At 28.9% G+C, this 21,055-nt stretch overlaps 1 protein-coding gene across 1 annotated transcript in view; it reads left to right on the top strand.

Moving 5' to 3' along the window:
* The first annotated feature begins 3,953 nt into the window (after nt 1-3,953).
* The window catches only part of LOC116773397 (apolipophorins), a 43,317-nt gene continuing 26,215 nt past the window's right edge, over nt 3,954-21,055 (top strand). Inside the window, exons 1-21 of the mRNA XM_061528757.1 lie at nt 3,954-4,104; nt 10,726-10,770; nt 11,473-11,591; nt 11,686-11,819; nt 12,400-12,541; nt 12,805-12,957; nt 13,264-13,477; nt 13,913-14,024; nt 14,129-14,293; nt 14,638-14,772; nt 15,318-15,439; nt 15,976-16,091; nt 16,558-16,712; nt 17,161-17,303; nt 17,405-17,581; nt 17,789-17,898; nt 18,121-18,447; nt 18,923-19,107; nt 19,478-19,663; nt 20,347-20,482; nt 20,768-20,947. Of these exons, the coding sequence (XP_061384741.1) occupies nt 3,996-4,104; nt 10,726-10,770; nt 11,473-11,591; nt 11,686-11,819; nt 12,400-12,541; nt 12,805-12,957; nt 13,264-13,477; nt 13,913-14,024; nt 14,129-14,293; nt 14,638-14,772; nt 15,318-15,439; nt 15,976-16,091; nt 16,558-16,712; nt 17,161-17,303; nt 17,405-17,581; nt 17,789-17,898; nt 18,121-18,447; nt 18,923-19,107; nt 19,478-19,663; nt 20,347-20,482; nt 20,768-20,947 (3,165 nt within the window). The 5' untranslated portion in view covers nt 3,954-3,995. The remainder of the gene's footprint in view (nt 4,105-10,725; nt 10,771-11,472; nt 11,592-11,685; nt 11,820-12,399; nt 12,542-12,804; nt 12,958-13,263; nt 13,478-13,912; nt 14,025-14,128; nt 14,294-14,637; nt 14,773-15,317; nt 15,440-15,975; nt 16,092-16,557; nt 16,713-17,160; nt 17,304-17,404; nt 17,582-17,788; nt 17,899-18,120; nt 18,448-18,922; nt 19,108-19,477; nt 19,664-20,346; nt 20,483-20,767; nt 20,948-21,055) is intronic.

Genomic DNA, 21,055 nt, shown 5'->3' with positions numbered 1-21,055 from the left:
CAATCGAAACATAAAGAAGCATAGAAGTCGACGATATGTTGACGCATAGTGGAAAAATTAAACGAATACATATGTTTTTATAAAACAAGATCGCTCGTTGAAAGACCTATAATAAATCAAAATTGATTCGAGAGGCTGTTGAAATTTAAAAAATATCCAAACTTCAAAAGAGAAGATGGCTGACAATTATCTAAAACATAGGAACCACTCGCCAGAAATGTTTTAACATTTCTAACATTGTACTTATACCATGATGGCATTGCAAAACCTAAACACAGTAAGCGCATTCCGCACGCATCAAACACAATGAAATTAGAAATTCGTTGACTAAAATTGACAATATGACAAACTGTCGGACAATTTCATCTCGTCATCGTCAAAACTTTAGGTTAAAAATATTAATTGTAATATGAATTTGTTCATAAATACAGTTATAAAAATGAGTTATACTTGTAAAATATTTGTCAACTGTAATGCGACATGCGATAGTTATCGATAAATATCTGGCAATATAATTCTAGTACAAGTTTAATAGTTTGCATATGTTTTATGTTTACTAAAAATGAATGAAAACTAAAAAATTATCTCAACTCGACGTGGAATAAACTAATACATACAATGTACGTGACCAATGATTTTTTTTAATTCCTTCTTTTAATGAGTATGCTGTGTGGGAATGCTTAAAGAGAAAAAAACTAACGATAAACCATTGAAGTTCAGTTTGAAACAAAAAATATAAATCACCGGTAATTTATTTTGATACGCTTTTCTATATAAAAACGAAATAATTATATTACTATACTTGATAAACGGTTATTTACTCGCGTTAAATTAATATAATGTTGTATAACAAAAATAATTATATACAACAGATAATCTAGTCGGCTCGATTTTAACTTAAATTGTTGATTGTAAAGCACTTCAGCCAAATAGCGGATGACAATTAAGAGCTATATAACAATTTAATCACAGAATATTCAATTAACATTATACCGTGCAGCAAAGGATTAGACTGTATTATTGGAATGCGTTCAATATTACTGCCTCATATTACCATCGGTATTCAATATTATTACGGATTGATATTACGATAAAAATAAACGAATTTACACATTTTAATTATAAAAATCGTCTGTAGACAGCTTTAGTGTAACAAACTTTTAACACAAAGTTTATGCTTAAAGTGTCTGTATCATAGATTTTACATAATCTTTCCGACTGCAGAATCTTGTATCTATGTAGTAAAAGTTTCATTCTGTAATCAGAGGCAGTGAGGCGTTTAGTCGCGATTATTCACCCAATGAACTAAGAAACGACTATCAATGTATAGCCATAAATATACAATACTTTCAGGCCACATTTTACACATGTGCATTAACAATGTAAAATAAAAGTGTCTTCTTCAAAGCCTTTAACTATGATAAGCTATTTTCTTACATTAATAAATGACTGACTTTAACAGATATATTAGTGTATTATACTTACTTTGCTTGTTTATGCAAATATCGCTTTATCCCATACTAAAGTTCCTAAGGTCAATTTTAAGGAAATATAAATGAAAATAGTGAAAGCCTTAAAACTTTACTATAGAGGATAAGACAACACTTGCTTTCATTTTTACAACATTGGTTAAGGTCAATGTCGTAAGTAGGAGTTTATTTATTAACTTACAGTGACAGTCAACATTTTTCAAAAGAAATCTTTGGGAATTCTACTACCTATGAAAACGAAATTCCTATAAATATAAAGTCTTAAAGTAGCTTTTGTTTATGTTGACAGTATGATCTTTTAAAAGAAACAAATAATTTAATGGAAAGAATAAAGAAAATATATTAATAACTAGCATCATACCAAGAATATTCTAATTTCGTTTCTGTAAATTATTGTCCAGATATTTTGAAGAGATAGTACAAAATATATTTATATAAAATACGTTATTTAAAAAATATACACTATCCACAGGCTATCACATTTATAATTTAAATTTAAATTACCATCTAATATCAGTTTGCTTAAATTTTAAATTAGTTAAGTCGTTGTTGAAATTTAAATTAGTGAACGAACGAAGTTTTAAAGCGTCGTTCGCGATAAGGGGATGAATTTCAGCGAGTCATGGCCAAACACTTACATCACTAATCTATCATAACGATAACAATTTGCTTTAAAAATTATTTATAATCTGTGTTTAGGAATACCGTTATTAAGAACTGTCAGTTCTGGGTTATTCTAGGGTTGTTAAGGTAATATTTTATTGTATATGTCAATAGAATACGTCATGCCTAAAAGTATTTTTGTCTTTGTTTAAGCTATTTATAATGACAATTGTATGATAGTGACGTTGTCTAACATTATAGTAAAAAAGCTGTGGAAAAAAATACAAAAGTATCATATACAATACTACATATAATTCGTTTCCAGGATTATTTAAAGTTATTCTTGCATTCCGTTACTGCTACCTTTAGATTTTCGTTTAAGATATTCAATAGTTATAGTTACGAAACTTACATAACATTCTGTTATCGCTAAATTTCGTTTTCTATTTAATTATATAAATCCTTTTAGCTTAACTATATTGGTTATAACATTCAATAATACATACCTGCATTGCCTTATGTGTTGTAAAAAAATTTCGAAGCACAATCAATATATAACACTCAAATAAAACGCTTGTTTCCTTACTATAAGTGACAGAAAATATTCTTATCTATTCATTCATTGAGTTCATAACTGAAGATAACAAAAATTTATTAACGAATCTATTAATAAAATTAACATTATCATTGCGAGAGGACACTGGGAAAACTAATACGTCATTTAAAATTAGATAGATTAACAAATTCTTGGTAACAATTTGCGACATAATTAACAACAAATAAATTATGATAGTAATATTTAAGGTTACTGTATTTTTCAAAAATCAGAGTCAATGGAATCTCTGACTGTTGACTAGTACTTTATGATGTGATATTAAAATATTTTTGAATCTATTTAATAATACCATGTAATCTTCAACGCTTGTGACGAAATCAACAATATGCTTTAGTTAATTCTTTCTCATGAAACGCTGGCGTATTGTGTACTTTCTTATATTTACAAAAACAGTTTCAAACTTCAAACATATAGTATTTTGGTACATGAGAAAAACTCATACTGAAGGTACCTATACTGTTAATGTTTTCTCTGATCTCTTAAGTATTATGAAATAGAAAAAAACTCTGATATATCTAAAATGTGCAATTTAAGAATGAAAGATTATGAAATGTCTTATTTTGTACTAGTATCGTCAAAACACAGCATTCAACTCTAGTAGAAAAAATGTAGTTAAATAATAGAATATAATACATATTTTTGCATAATTTATACTTGTATAACTATTTTTAAAGGGTCCTTTTTTGTATCATTTTAAAGGGTTGCCCTTATCTCTAAGTAATATTAGGAGTTCCTTTGTTCGAATGAAAAGCAAAATGGGATATTAAAAAAGAAATGCATCTCGCAAATTAATTGTCTCTTTTATATACATTTTCATTATCTAACCTATTTCGCTTTGTATTCTGTTTTACTCGAAAACTAGTATTTTTTCTAACCTAAATTGTAATCACGTGTTCAACAAGATATATTATTGAAACGTACATAATGACCAACATCAAGATATGTATGTACGTAAAAGCTTACTTATACGTATGTACGTGTACATAGTATAAGTCGATCAAATCAGTTCTAGACATACAGTTAAATAAAACTACATGTCAAAACATTTGTATCTGCAATAAACGCAACATGATACATTATTTCCGCTGATGCTCCCCACCGATACAATCCCGACATAACCCGACCGTATTAAAAACACCAAACTAAACAACACCAACATTATTCGGGCGGTTTACAATATTAAGAATTAAAAGTAAACGCTACTGGTGCTTGTTTTAGATAAGTAATTGATAAAACTGTTTACTTTGACCCCTCAACGACCCGCGCTACATGATTTTCGTCATTCGATGAGTGGCGTGCGAAATGCCAAGTTGAATCATGATATGAAATTTAACATTATGTATTGGTGTGTGATTTTTGTGTTTCTGTGCGTAACTAGTGTACGTGCATCGGGAAGTACGTATTACATTTGTCCTTTAATTGTTTATTAATAATGATTACATATTTTGAAAATATAATGTTTACAAACTACCCTACAAAATAATATTTCTCTAGCAAAAGATTATGAAATATTCCTATATATTTCGAGCAAAAACTTCTCTCTATATATAAAAAGCATGTTTAACTTTATTTCAATATATATAAAGAATAGTTCTAGGTCTTAAATATACTACAAAGCCCTACATAGTCTTTAAAATATCTTAATATCTGTAACACTAAGTTGTATTTTAATAATACTTTATAATTTTATTCTTATTTCCTACTATATAAAGTCGATATTGATGTAAGCTTCTAAATTATAATAAAGTACAATTAGTATCCGCAAATATTATTGATAGAGAAGTAATTATGTAGGTTATATTAATTAAAGCGTGCATCGATTAAATATTTACTTAAACAAACATAATGTATTCGACTTTGTCTATGATAAGAAAATTCTATGAATGCAATAAAATATGTTTCTGACGTGACTGTTTTTTGTTCAGACTTGTTTAAAAGAAAAGTCGAAGAGTCGTTAAGATTTCTCTTTGGAATCCAAAAAAAATGAGAAGGATTCTTGTATTGAAACCCGATTGTAAATTATACGAAGTTGGAGGGGTTAGTTCAATGAAAATGATTCATAGCGAGTTTAAATGTGCCTGTAAATTTTTTGGGAGTCTATATACGGTAAATGGTGGGTTTAGTCTGACAGATGTAGAATATATATTATATTTACAAAGAAATGGTAGTCACGTTTGAGATTATAATATTAAATATTGGTTGAAAAATATTTTCACTAAATTACCTCTTAATGAATTATTAACATTAGACCTCGAATAAGGATAGTTATTGTTCCCTGTCTTGTTAGAATGTACGAAATATATATGTGAACTTTAAATTATACTATAAAGGAAGTCAAAATCTTATTATTGCTCTATTAAATAATACAAAAAAAATCCTTATAATCAGCCATTTATTATCTCATTTACTGGAACTGTATTCAACGGAAAACGTAAAATAGATATATTAATTTATCACAATTCCAATAAATAATATCGAAATGAACAAGATGCCCATTAAAACTTTATTAATTTAAAATTTAAGTGAATCTTACTTAAGTAAAATATTTTTTGTCAAATAACATTATCTTGTGCTTTTACTCTGTTATATGAAGCTTGAAAATGTATGATAAAATGATATATCCGTAGTAATCCGTTAACTCGTGTCAAAATGACAAAAACAAATTAACACGTAGGTACCAACAAAAAGATTTACGCGCCATAGGTACAGACAGACTTTGACATATATAAAATGAGTAGATAATAGTTCATAACAGTAATTTTTTTTCTTTTTTAACATATATAAATAATATATTTGTATTTACACTTTAAAATATATATTCAAAGAAAACCATTTTGTAATAGTTAGACCAATCCCAACGCAGTTATCTCGTGTCGTTGGTTCTCAATACTCAATCATACCATATTCAACAAGGATTTCCATGTGATGGCACAAAAATTTACATTGCTTTGAATTGTTTTCTATTTATTTTTGATATTATATAATAGACAAATACAGTTTTTGCCTGTATATAAATAAAAAAGAATACTAACTTGTCTTAGTTTACGTCACGAAACATGTTATATTTATATTGTGATCTACAAAAACAGATTTTATCCGATGACAATGGCTTTCCCAAACTTAAAGAGGGACCATTGTGGGTCTAAGACAAAAACATACTTATTAATAAATAATAAAATAACTTACGATTATGAATGATATCTTCATATACTAATATGTTTACCCAAAGTTTAAATCGTTACACTTCCTACGGAGCGGTATTCATTCAATAGCCCACGTGAATAACTATACTGTGTGAAGATCTTTGAGTGAGAAATTGTCAAAGTCTAGTACGTAGTGTGACGAAACATATTATTGATCAATTGAACATAAAGTGGGCTTCTTTGTGGAGGAAAATTTACGTGACAAAATACTTAACTGATTCCAATTTTAGGTCTCATAGTTAAAAAATTATATATGTATTAACTAGGTCAGTGGTTCCCAACCGGTGGTCAAAAAGTGGTCCGCGAACGTATTCAAAACTATTTTCAATGGTATTAATGTTTTAATAACATATTTTTGTTGATACGAAATACATTGAGTTTTTTATTAAAGTTTATTTTATTAGTCATTCACTTTATTTTTCTTTAACATCGTGGTCCCATGCGAACAAAAAGGGATACGAAGTGGTCGCTAGTCAAGAAAAGGTTGGGAACCACTGTTCTAAGCTATAACTTTCTATTTCTTGTAGGAAATGTTTATTTTATTGATAAGAATAACATAATTTTATTAAACTAATGTTTGTTTTTTTCAACGCTAAGCCATTATAATACCTACTTTTTTATGAATTCAATTCCTCTGTTTGATACCTCTTTGTGTTTATAACACCATAAACGAAGAACGTTAATAAAATAGATTTTAATCAAACATTTACAACTCCTCCTCTTTGATTTATTGAACTGTTTTTTGTCGAACAACTTTGAGTCTAGATCTCTAACTGAAAGTGTCTAGTATTATAATAAAAGAACAGTACATTTATTAAAAGTCTCAATCCATAATAAAACGTGATTTTTATTGTATTTTTACATTATTATGTACTATTTTTTTATAGTGTTGAGATTTGTGAATCTAGCTTTGGTGAAATTGAAAAAATTTGAGGATTTTTTATTTAGGTGTAACAAGTAGAATTAAAAACACTAAGAGCTCAGGCTATTTTGAACACGTGCTAAAGGTTTTTTTTTTTGTACTTTGCAACTAATGCTGCCCAAAACAAAAAACAAGACAGGGCTTAGCCAGTCTTGGTGTTGCACTCTAAGTCTTAGTCTTGATCTTAGACTGAGCAGTCTCACAATTACCCATTAGCCTATTGCTATTTAACGAACCAAATTCATATGAATGTAAAAAAATGAGAAATTTGAAAAATCAACTCCTACTGGCTGGGGTTTGAACCCACGACCCAAGTGATCCCTGCCGATGCTTTTACCAGTTGCCCCACGGAAGTCTACTTGTGTTTAGAAAATTTATACATTTCATAGGTTTACCTGTACTGTATATACTTTCATATTCCTTACTAGCTGTTGCCCGCGGCTCCCGCCCGCGTCTTAGTCGCTTTTTGAGTTTGTTTTTGTTTTTGTCATTTTGAATGAACTTTGGAACCGCATGGTACTCATTACACAACGGAGAATCATAACACCGCGACCTAGGTTGATGACGTATTTTATCAATGCCATCTATCGAGTACAGTGTTCAACTCTTCAACCGCGCCCGCGCGCACTGCGTTATTTGTTATTTTTGTTACCTCTCATAAGTTTTAATAATAATATTCCCATTTATTATAACATATTTTTTAGTAACTAATATAACTAATTAACTATTAACTAATACATAATATATAACCAATCAATATTAAGTTGTAGTGTTTAAAAGTTTTGAAGCAGGGCTTGAAATAAATTTTTAATTGACCATAACTTCTTTTTCCCTTAACCGACTTTGACGAAACAAAGTTTTAACAATGCTCCCAATTATATGTAATCCGACTGTGAAAACCGCGTTCAAATCCGTTGAGTAGTTTTGAAGTTATAACGTACCAGACAGACAGACAGACAAAAATTACAAAAATTGTTTTTTTGGTTACTATGACTCTTCTTTAACTGCCTCTTATCAGTTTTTTTTTTTTAATATTTAATGTACAAACATTCGATTTTTACTGTCTAATTATATGTAAAGATGTTGAGTAACTGGAACATTTCTACAGTAAGATATAATATAGATTTGGTTATTTATATAAAATTTTATTTATAAAAGTTATTTATAAAAAATATAGATTTGGTTACTTTTCAGCCACCGTGATCACGGGCAGACGAGATGTGAAATAAAGCACGCGTAGTATATCCGAAAAATTAGTTTCATTTAAATTAATAAAACTTTCGAAAGTCTAAGATATAATATTCACATTTTTTGACAAGTTCAAAACTTGTATTTCAACAATTTCAAATTAGTAGAAATTAAAATGGTAAAAATGTCACTCACAGAGGTCCTTACTGCACCGGACCCACCAAAATTTTTTAAATCATTTGATGTTTTAAAAAAGTATGGAATCACAGTTTTAAGATTATAGTAGTCTCTAGGTAAATGTATTGATGAGGTTCTATTACTTCGCATATGCTCTTTTTACAGAATTTGACAGCCCTTGTTATAGGTGCACTGTTTTTTCCCTTATTGGTTTTATTAAGATCTCTCAATTTTGAGATTAGCATGATACTGCCAAATTTAAATGTTGTATCTTCATTTTTGATACGTTGATACTTTTTCTGAAACACCACGCTCTATCCTCTTTTCCGCTTGTCAGTCCCAGCTTTTCAGATATTTTTTTTTATTTCAACGCGAGAACTGATTTGATGTATTAAAAATTTCTTAAGTAGTAGCTTGATAGTCTACTCTCTTACTTTTCACCGACTGATTACCATGTCCATATTGTATTGACTATAAGATTTTCATTATATAATATATACAGTTCAATTACATATATGTATATATTATATTCGAACTATATAAATAATCCTTTCCAGTAAACTGACCTGATAATCATTACTTTATATACTTTCAACACTAAGTCATAAAGTCATATATATAACGTCTACATTCTTCGTTTTTCAAAATTCTATGTACAATTTTTTTCTACTGTGCTTTTTTTTATTTTTTTTAAGCATCAATTTCTTGTAATATAAAAAAGGCCTATCTGCTTCGTAATTGAGACTGAAAGACTCAAGATTCTCACAGGCTTAGTGTTGTTCGTATATTTTCTCTTTAATTATGCGCAATCTTGGTCTTTTTCTAGCATTTTTGGACTAACCGCATAATCAAGATCGATTTGGGCAACACTATTTTCAAGGCCCATCCATACAATACTAACTTATCAATGGTATTCCGCTTTACTGATAAACTCTTCTTTAATTATCTTTTAAAATCCTCTGAAGGTTACGAAATACGAAAATATTTGTAAAAAGGTTTTTAAAACTAAATACATAAGTAAAAGTTTCGTTTACTGGTTGACAGTTTTATTGTAGATTATTTCAAAAATAATATATGACTGTAATTTATGGAAAAGAAAAGCTTTCAATAGTTTCATTAGTTGGCTTGTCGTATGAACTTTTTGAATATCATCTGGAATTGACATTCATAAATTTAGTAGATATGTTTGAGAATATTCTCCATACGTATATATTGTATACTTATATTATATTACTAGCTTAAACTTTAGGCTTTACCTAAATCATGTCGTTGTTTGCCTATGAGGTGGGACAGTTTGAAGGTCTCAAGTGTCAGCACTCAGAAGTATAGATCCACTACAAGTTTTGCGACACCTCGAGAACTGCCCATTGATATGTTAACAAGTTGCTGAGTAAAATAAATTAGAACCTTTTGATTGAAAACTGAAACCTATAATAATGTTTATTAAAATCTTATAACTTAAGTCTCTGACCTAATTATTTATTGATTCTACAATTTATTCTTATATACAAGAATCGCCAATTCACCTTGAGCAAGGGTGGTGATTAATGCTCTAAACTTCTCCATCTGAGAAGAGGCCTTTGTCCAACAATGGGCACCGATACAATAAAAACACGATGATGATAAAATAAAAGAAGGCTAGACTAAATGCTATTTATAGTAATCAAGTACAGATATCAAAACTTATTTTGCAGTTGCCGTTGGAGAATATTTTAATAGCTCATAAAATTTTATACAATAAGTTGCCATAATGATTCTAAAACGAGCACTGTTATCTTAAGCATCCTAAAAGGTCATGTTGTTCAAGCGTGAATAAAACAAACAAAACAATAATACAAAGCTTACTTTTAGGTTAAAATATACAAAATCCCCCATTCGTGAACTTCACCAAACATAATCCTAAACTAAACGTTTGTTTCTATTTCGACAGGGTAGCGTTGCGTTACATTTATCCTTTCACTCGAGTAACTAACACCAAAACTGATCCCTCTGTGACAAGGGTGAGATAAGGATCTGAAATTCCCGGATAGAAAATGGACCTTTGGCCATTTCGTTCTTTTTTTCTGTATATCGTTGGAAGGTTAATTTTCTGCAACTGTAGATATGTTACATACATGTTAGTTTTTAGGGTTCGATTGGTTTTTTCCTCGATGTTTATTACATACATACTAAATCCAATATTTTATTACATAGTCCATGAGTAAATTTATTAAATTTAGAAATGACTAACTTTTTCAATAAAAAATAATATAAACATGCTTTCTAATAATAGTTTTTTAAATAGAATGGTACAAATTTTATTAATATTAATATTATAACTACAATATATAATACAAAATACTGTTAGATAAAAATTTCGTTATGATGTAAATTTATTACGTTCATTCGTATCAAAAGACACTTTAAGGTTTAAGTAATGAATTATAATATATAATGAAACCAATTTAAATATAAAAGAGGTATTTACTCCATTACAGCTAGAGGAATTACATAAAAAGGAATTACAAACTTATCTTCTACTTTCAGATTCTCTAAAGGACCCATACATTTGCGGTCCACCGACCTGTATTTGTAAGTAAAGTTATTCAACATATCTATTACATATTATCACTCTACGGTTTACATAAATGGTTCAAATAAAACTATGCATGTCGTAACTGGTTTCTTTATACCTATTCTTTTTAAAAAATGTTTAAAACTCATAACTTTTTGATTTTTGCTATCTTATGGAAACAATTATTATAAAAGAATATAAAAGTTACTGAGAGTGATCCCATAAAAACCAAAAAATGTATATATTAGGTTTGTTATATTAAAAAAACAACACTTAGTAAATGCAATTTAAAACATGGTTCATTTATTGAAAATTTATTCTTTAATTTTTCTTAAAGGACAGCAACATAAATGGCAAAATATATATTTATTTTGAAAATTTTAAAAATATCGTTTAGATTTTAAAGTATTATCTCTATACTAAATTTCTCATTTTTGTTAACTGTTGCAAAACCTAAAACTTTTTCTTTTTTCATTATAATGATTTTAGATATAAAAGTAACAAATTGCTATTTCTAAACTTTAGACAGTATTCCGTTTTACTTACGTTCAGTTATGACAGATGACACTGATTGTTTAATGTTTTGTAAACAAACTTGTTACTTCGAGGATCTAGGTATTAATACTGTAGATAAATAGCTTATAGAATGAACTGATTGATAACGAGATTTAATGCAATTTAATTGAACAAAACTTTATCCAATTTCCTGTTTTCACCAGCGTCAGAGAAATTTAAATACCTTACGGATGTTAAATATGAATATGAATACAAAGTAAAAGTGGAAACTTACTTCGCCGGTTCCAGTAATAACCGTTCTACTTTAGATGTATCTGCCCAAGTAAGTACTAGAATCTATACAAAAGTATTGATATTATAAATAAATCACATACTATGATTTATAATCTGTCTCCTTTTCTTAATACTTTTTTAAGGCAACGGTTCAATTCATCAAGCCATGTGAAGGTTTACTACAACTAAGTAATGTCAAACTAAAGGATCAAGATGAAAATTATCCAGTTGAGAGAGCTGAGAAATTTGTACAGGCTGTATCCACACATGACCTCAGGTAAAGGCTGAATAATAATTTAATATTGACTTAAAATAATTTTTGTCTTAAAATAAATTAGTTAATATCAATGCTTTAATAGATACTTTTTAAAGGCATAAGATAAAATATTTTACATTTTTATCTTGTAGTCTTAGATGTTCTTGTAAAGTACAAAATGAATGCTTAACTACTTTTTCTTAAAACTGTAGTTGTTATAGAATAGCGTCGTAATAGATGTTGATGTAAATTTCACATACTGACTAAATAAAATTGCTTATCTTGAACTAACTCTAGGCTATAATAATTCAGAATTAAAATTTGGTATCTAAATTACAAAAAACTTTATTACATTAATTTTTACTTTTTTTTTAACATAATAAATTTAATATATTAAAATGCTCTATCTTGTTTATATCAAACACATTTTCTGTAGTATAATAAGCAATATATATTTTAAATTATGATTATATATATATAAATATGATGTAATGTTTTAGGCCAACTTAAATTATTTTGATAATGTTTTTGTATGGTTCAGAAAATGTAGGTATGTATATTAATTATATAGAAGATATGGTATACATATAATATTTTTCAGATTTGCTTTCCATGATGGTATCATATCTGAGATATGTCCAGATGAGATCGAAGAAGATTGGGTACTTAACTATAAGAGGGCAATACTTTCACTCTTTCAAAATAGCATGAAGAGATTTGACATTGACTTCAAAGGAATCGAGGTGTGTATTACTTTGAATCATTACTTTCTTGAGACATAAATGAATGAAGTTTAATTGATTGATAGGATAATGAAATCCCATGAGTTTTTAATTTTGACGGGTATAGGAAAAATAAAAATAATAAGCAAGCTTGCAAACTTAACAAGTAAAAGTTCCAAATTAATAATATAATTCTTATATTAATTAAGATACAAGTTATAAAACCATTTTTTTAAACAAAATATATTAAAAAATACTTAATTTTGGATAATTTATATTTACAGCAAGACATTCATGGCACATGTGATGTTTCTTACACCGTCAGAGGCCAAGAGAACACTAGTCTGATACTGGTTAAGACAAGAGATCTATCATTATGTACGGACAGATACAAGTATATGTCCATACTGCAAACTGTGAGATATGACTTCCAGAGTGTGAGTATATTCTTTTATTAGTAAAATAAACTAAACTAATACAGTGTGTAACAAACCTTAACTTGTAAGTAAGTTAAATTAACAGTTTTATAAAGAAAATTTTTTTTTATATTGGTTGATAGTTATATTTAAAAAAATTATGTCTTTATGAGACATTTCACATTTTGCTAGTGAAGGGAATAATTGACAAACAATTTTTACCCCATTGCTTTTACTCTTTTTAAAGGAGTGTTATGTTTTTACGTATTTATAAACATACATCTAATTAACAAACTGTAATTATTTTTTTTACTGTACAAATTCCAGAAATTCCAAACATGGCCGGTACTAAAATCTGAAAGCAAATGCCGCATAGCAGTTGATCATCATATATATAAGTCAGTTAATTGTAGAGAGAGACATTTATTTGAGCCGTTCTCTGGTAAAAATTCAGGAGCTATGACAACTGTTATACAGGACTTGGTACTTATAGATGAATACAATAGAACTGGTTCAGAAACTATGTACACTGAAAATAAAGGTAAATTATATGTAACAAGGTTGAAAAAGGCGAGACATACTATATTGTCTTAATTTGGACAGACCAACGAAACAAGATAAATTTTGTAAATTTCCCCTGATGAAAATTCCCTATAATACTATTACAAAAAAGTGTCCTTATCTTGGTTTTTTGAAATTGTGATTTAATATCAGCTACTGGACCAAGATAAAACATTAAACGTTATATCTCTAAAATAATACAAATATTTTATGGGTATTGAATAGTTTGCTTTTGGAATTTTTTACATCCCTATCAGGATATGTAAATACCTTAGCTCAAAAAGAACATAATCTATACCCATGACACGTCTATTATAGAAACAGTGTATTGTACATATATAAACTCAAAAACATATAGTACAATAACATAATTTCAAACTTATCATAATATAACAAAGTTGATTTTCGCTTGCAGCTTGGGCGATGATAACAAAACGATCAAATATTCTCCACCAACACGCCCCAAATATCAGATCCGACACAGGTGAATTGAAGTCAGCTAGAGATGTATTGAAATTACTTTGTATGTGAGTAAATTTAACTTTATTAATATTTTATACCTTTGAATAGTACCTACAAATATTCCTGGACATTTAATTTGTCGTTCTTAATGGAACATTGATATATTCAGGGTTAAGCCAAATTCTGATGATGAAGTAAGAACAGTTGATGAGAACATGGATAGTGGTTCGACCGTGGGTCTTTGGGGCCGGTTAGTGAGATCAGCTCGCAAGTTACATCACCCAGCGCTAGCACAACTATTGGCGAGGGCCCCCACTATATGTGACAGCGCTTCGTAAGTACACACACATACACGCGCACATGCACACACAAAATATATGATAATTTTGCACTACTCTTTCACTTTTCCTTTCTTCCTTCTATTTTTCTCTAGTCATCCATGTAAACAAGGATTGGATGTAACTAAGAAAAATATATACTTATTTTTTCTATACACAAGCCATGGAAATGATAAAAAAAGGTGCAAGACCTTAATTTTCGTGCAAAAAAAGTTATATTTTTTTAATTAGATGATAGAGGGATAAAATTTCATCAATGCTAGCTGGACTCGAACCTAAGACTCGGACAATTAAGCGTTTCAGTTGTTTTCAAATTCATCTCATGTAAGAAATATTTCAGGAAACACATCCTAGACGCCCTTCCATATATAGCGAGCGCTGGTTCAGTCGAACTTATAAAGAACATGATAATAAAGAAGGAAGTGGATTCAGATACACGACACGAATGGCTCATGTCAATGGCCATGATACCACGGTAGGTATAAAATAGGTATTTTAGTAATAAATTTAATTTAAATAGCTATAACATGAAGTTGCTAAAATTTTAAAATTATACTATTTTCATTACAAACATTTGTATTGTAAATTTGTTCTATTATATTCTGTCAAATTATCTACATACCAAAATAGCCACTATAGGAAAATAACTAAGAAAAAGTTTGTTCCAAATAAGTCCTCTCGTAATATAAAATACATTTTGTTATTTCTAATAATTATTAGAGTTTTCCAATCAGGGCTCATGGTATTTTTGTCTTTTATTTTTTTTTTTGTTTAAAAATATACTCAAACGCATAACTGATTTTTTCACTTATTATGCTTATATCTAATGAATGAATATTTTCAAAAAACATAACCATTTCAGATGATATTCGATACAAAGATTTAAGATTATCCGAATTAAAACATTGGCTTCCGAATAAAAAAAATCTGAAAGACATATGCTAAATTAGAAAATTATAAGTAATCTATAAAGATATAGTATATTTTTTACTGCTTTGTTAATATATGGGTAATTTTCAGACCAAAAATAGAGATGTTAAAAAGTATGTTGGAACTTCTCCAGACACAGAGGAATGATCAGGTTATAAGTTTCACTGTATCGTCCATGGTGCACTCATATTGCAAACACAGTAGAAAAGCATGTAAGTAGAAACTTTATTAATATCTTTATATACTATATCTATAATTCGTCTTCGCTCGCTTTTTTGGACCATTAAATTGAATTTTTTACATGTTATGTGTGTTATGGTCCATATTGCTAGGAATTTTTTTGCTGTTTCAAGAAGAAACAAATAGACATTTAAACTTTAGATTTTTTATAAGAATCATATCCCAAAGTAATTTAATTTGATTATTTGTTTGTGTTGACGGCAATTATTAATATAAAGGGCATATTTTTTATTTTGATTTGTTTGTAAGAGTATATTATTGGCAACTTTTGTCCTATAACACAAAGATAAAAATAAATTAAAGACAACGTGTCTTACTATACTGAATGTTTTCGACAGTAATATTTAATGAAAAGTAATATTTCCATTGTTATTTTGTAATTTGGAGCTTAAGCCCTTTTCATACGATGTTAAAGATCCATTTCTAGGTAGTACGGATCTTGGACTAAATTTCATATTTTCTTTGGTTACGAAGATGGTATAATTAATGTTTAAAATTTATCTTCCAGTAAGGGAATGTTGCGAGGAGGAAATCCCAAAGCAAATACTAGAAGAATTCCAAGATATAGTAAACGAAATAATAGGAAAAGGTGTAGCGAATGCTCAGAGAGAAGATAGAGATAATGTAAGTACCATATAATAAATCAAGAAGTAGCAATCTCTGAGGTAACGTAATGTAATTGTTATAGATAAAGTATTTATTAAAATTTTTATAAATTAATTCATTTTTATAATATAAATATTTTGTTATAAATTTAATTTAAGAAAAAGTGTATTTTTTTTATTATTAATGTTTTTAGTAATGATACGACTCCAAACAGTCTCACAATTATTTTAAATATATACCCTTCATCAAATGACATGTTTATCAAATTTAATAAAACTAGCAGCTTTAGAAAAAGAAACAATGAGGTCAAATTTAACTCGTAAATATATGAAAAAATATCACAAAATATTTTATAAAAAATTATACCAATATTTGATCATAAATCATTTAAAAGGAGAAAAGATACTTTTAACAGAAAAAATGTTAATGAAGCGACTATACTGCTTGATATAGAAACATAATTGATAATACTATATTGTTTCAGCTCGTTAAAGCGCTTAAAGCGCTAGGCAACATCGGTGGCTTCAAACAGGAGTTTGCGGATGTATTAATGAATATAATTGGCGATTCTTTGATTCCTGTACCCACTAGATTGACGGCTATAGACGCGTTCAGGCGAACACCCTGTACGGAGACCAGGTAATAATGGTTAAAGAGATTTAATGAAAGTTAATGTACGAGAACATTAATTCACGTTGAACCGTGAACAATTTTGGTTGATCTACTTACGAATAGATAATTTATTTTTATAAATTTATATATATAGCATTTTAGTAATAATTGAAGATATCACAACGAAAGTGGTTAATTGTTATGAACTACTTACTACCTTTATATTAATTTTTATACCGTAAGTAACCAACCGTTTTAACTTTCACCTTTCTTATTTTAAGGGCTTACCAAAGGTGTAAATATTAATTTTAAAAAAATGTTCTTCTCGCGGTTATTTAATGGATATAAATAATGTATATATTATTTCAATCTATTGTTAAATTTCTTACTTTTTATATCCTTGACATATTTAAATAGTGATACTATAAAATTCGATTTTAATTAGACATATGTATTAAATAAATCATTATTCCAGGGAATACTTCTTAGAAACATACAGAGCCGACCTCGTTGATGTTGAAGTCCGAATCGCTTCGTATTTGCAAGTCATGAAATGCCCCAATCTAAGTACAATTCGGAAAATTTTCCATTCCCTCAAAAAAGAACCTGTTAACCAAGGTATTATAAACTTTTGTGCAATTAATTGTATCCTATTAAAGAAATACAATAGGGGTAATTAAATGGGGATTCCACTTGACTGAATTCTTTATTTTTTGTAGTGGCAACCTTCGTTTGGAGTCACCTGAACAATTTAGGTCAATCTTCTCTACCATCAAGAGTGGAAATCCAAGGACTTTTATCTGGTAACACAGTACCCCAATTGGAAGATAGTCCAGATTTTAGAATGTTCTCAAGGAATTATGAGCAGAGCGTCTTTTTCGATCAATACAATGCTGGTATAGTATTACAGATTTTTTTTATCTGTAGCTTAATTTATAATCTGTGGGATCAAATTTCTTCAATGTACAATATGTTCTATAGTGATTTTATTAGCTATTTAAAGAAGTACCGACTCTATTAATACTAACAATAAAGCTTATAATATGTATAATATAAAATTGTCACTAGAAGAATGTGCATTAATTAAACTCACTTACTTACAGGTGGAAACTATGAAGCCAATGTGATATTCTCTCCCGACTCATACATACCCAGATCATTGTCTCTCAATTTGACTGTTGATATGTTTGGAGAATCCATCAATCTGCTGGAGGTTTGCTAATATTATATTACATAGTCTCTTACGAACATAAGTAAAACTTGCCAATATCGATATATACACCTTCATTGCCATTCTGAGATATTTCCTATTTTATTAAGACATATTGATATCTTAATTAATGCATGAAATTGCTTACAAATTATTCAATTTGTTATTTTTCATGTCCAGGTAGTATACGAGTACAAATTTAATTTAATTAATTAAACATTTCAGATAAAAGCACGCGGTGAAGGCTTCGAGAGATACTTTGAAAATCTATTCGGTAACGATGGACCGCTAAGCAAGAATAAAATAAACGACAAAATCAGCAAAATGCGCTTCTTCCGTTCAACAAACGAAGCTGATGATATTAGGGAAAAAATTGATGATTTAGAATTCAATAATAATGCGCTGAAACACAGGTTCCCCACCGCCGAATTGGGGTTCAAAGTTTTTGGAAACGAGATATCTTTTTGGAGCGCCGAAGGGGACGAAGAAATAAAGAAGTCTTTGGAGAGATTGAACCCCAAGTTGAGAATATTGGAGATATTATCGGGGAAGGTAAATTAGCATATAATAAAAATCTTATATATAAATATATATATATATATATATATATATATATATATATATATATATATATATATATATATATATATATATATATAACTATTAAAAATTTAGTATCGAAAGAATTACAAAAGTAAGCAATAGTATATACTCTCAATATGTTATCTAATTTTGTAAAGGACGTATAAGAGCCATATATTTAAATTTTTGAGTCATGTGATGAGGGTCTTACGGACAATTCATTAGTTTCTAAAACCCACAGTCGTGATATGTGGATGGACAGAGATAAATAGTCCATTTTCATTCAAGCTAAAAATCATTTTACTCCGCTATATGTTATATAGCCATTTTCATCAAAGAAACAGTCATTAAAAGGTCGCCAGTTTGGTCCCTTACTTTGCAAAATAATATATAGTATTGATGTTAAAACATACAAAGTTAATTAATTTAATTTATATTTTTTTAGGAAATATCCTACAACAAAGCGTCTCTCTTCCTAGACACGACCTTCTCAGTGCCAACGGGCTGCGGTCTGCCGCTTGGCATGAATCTCATGGGAACCAGTTACGTAGACACAAAACTATCAGGGAACGTCGTTGATAAGTTTAGTCAATCTAGGAATTTGGATTTCGAAGGCAAGATACGACCTAGGTAAGTTAATATAATGTTAGTTAAAAATACCTATATCAATAGTATGGATATGAAAGAGTATGGGTTCTAAAAAAAACCTTGTAGAACATGTATTGGTAGAATAAGAGTTATTAACTTAAAGTTTACGGAACAATTAAATTAAAGTTTACGGATCATTGTTTAGAAGTTTGTTCATGACAAAAAAATACTATATTCTTTACAAGACTCTACGTGGAGCGCGTACATGTTAAAATTTTATTTGGTGTGTATTTAACAAGACCAAAATTAATTTTAATTAAATAACGTATTTAGGTTATCATATTACCTAAATAAAACCTCTCCTTTAGCTTTTTAACGTATGGAATTACAGTGATTATAAATTTTATTCCAGCGTTGCTGTGAACATAGCGGCTACAATGAGTGTGTCGGCCGGTTCGCTGGCCAATAGCGGAGTGCGGTTGTCTTCCCGTCTGTACACAGCAACAGCGCTGGAAGCGAAGCTATCAATACGCGGCCTAGGAGTTATAAGACTAGATTTGTCCCTACCTAGAGAAAAACAGGAGATATTTGCTGCCAAGTGAGTATATTTTGATGTAATTGTTCTTGCCAACTTTTATTGGTCGTGTTATGTAAAAAAACTTTGGAATGATTTGTATGTAAACGCTTCGGGAACTAATGGACCGGTACTTAGAGACCTCAGTTTCATTTACCAGCAGGTGGAATTATAGTTCAGTATTTACCAGTCGATATAAAACACACACATATATATATATATATATATATATATATATATATATATATATATATATATATATATACGAGCAGTTGTCAAAGAAAATCAGGACAATCTCTTCGTTCGTAACGCATGTTAGTGTGATAGATAAATCGATGGTAGCTCTTGGAAGTGTGTTTACATTTTTCGTTTGTATTATAATAAGATTTGATCTCACGATAACTTTAAATCGAGACACTTGAAAGTTTTTAATTTAAATTGTTTTTTTTTCGTGTAATTTAAATATATATAATGATTATTTTATTTCTTTTATATTTATCTTTTAATATACATTTAGATAAATTAATTCCACTTCCGAATGGTCTTTTTTGGATTTTTTTTAAAGGTATGCCATTTCCTATTATACTATTTCTACTTCAAGATTAAAAACTCAAAAACGACTAAGAAACTCCATAAATACACACACACATATATATATATATATATATATATGTTTAAATTAATAGAGAATCTTTATTTAAATACAGATCGGAGCTGTTAATTCTTCATGGAGATCAAGAGATTCAACAGCAGGGTCTTAACAAGAATAGAATAGAACAGAACACTTGTAGTTGGACGACATTCGACAAAGCAATCGGTATTAAAGTCTGCGCGGCGTATCAGGTATTTGATAAAAAATATATTTAAAAAAAATGGAATTAATAAATCAATTCCATAGCTATATTGTATACTGGCTAAAAATATATTTTATTAAAATGACCTTTGGATATGGCAACACCAAAATAAAGTAATAGTAAATGATAAAAGAAGGTTATATAAAAATAATTTTAGATGTTATTAAAATTTTCAATTTTAATTTCAACTATAAAATATTTTAAATGGAAAATTGACAGAGCTTTCTGAGATATAGTTGTTGCGTTATAAACAAAAATTCTATTAACTCCACAGTTCCCGAATATGACGAATTTGAAAAACGCCCCATACTTCATATTAAGCGGCCCAGCAAAGTATATTGTGTCCCTAGAAAAGGCTGATCCCTCGGCTAATACGTACGCCTTCCAATACAAATGGGACAAAAACGACACTACCGATGTACTGGACTTCTCATTCGACACACCGAACAGTAAGGTGGGGTTATCAGTATATAAATCATATGTTCTATTGCTGTATATATTAATTTTAATAAGAAAATATTCCTCTCGTTCCTAGAACAAGTTATCTTAGTAGCAGATCGTC

This window comes from Danaus plexippus (assembly GCF_018135715.1).
Source record: "Danaus plexippus chromosome 22 unlocalized genomic scaffold, MEX_DaPlex mxdp_27, whole genome shotgun sequence".
NCBI classification, from domain to species: Eukaryota; Metazoa; Arthropoda; class Insecta; order Lepidoptera; family Nymphalidae; genus Danaus; species Danaus plexippus.
This window is presented reverse-complemented; position numbering and strand designations above follow the sequence as displayed.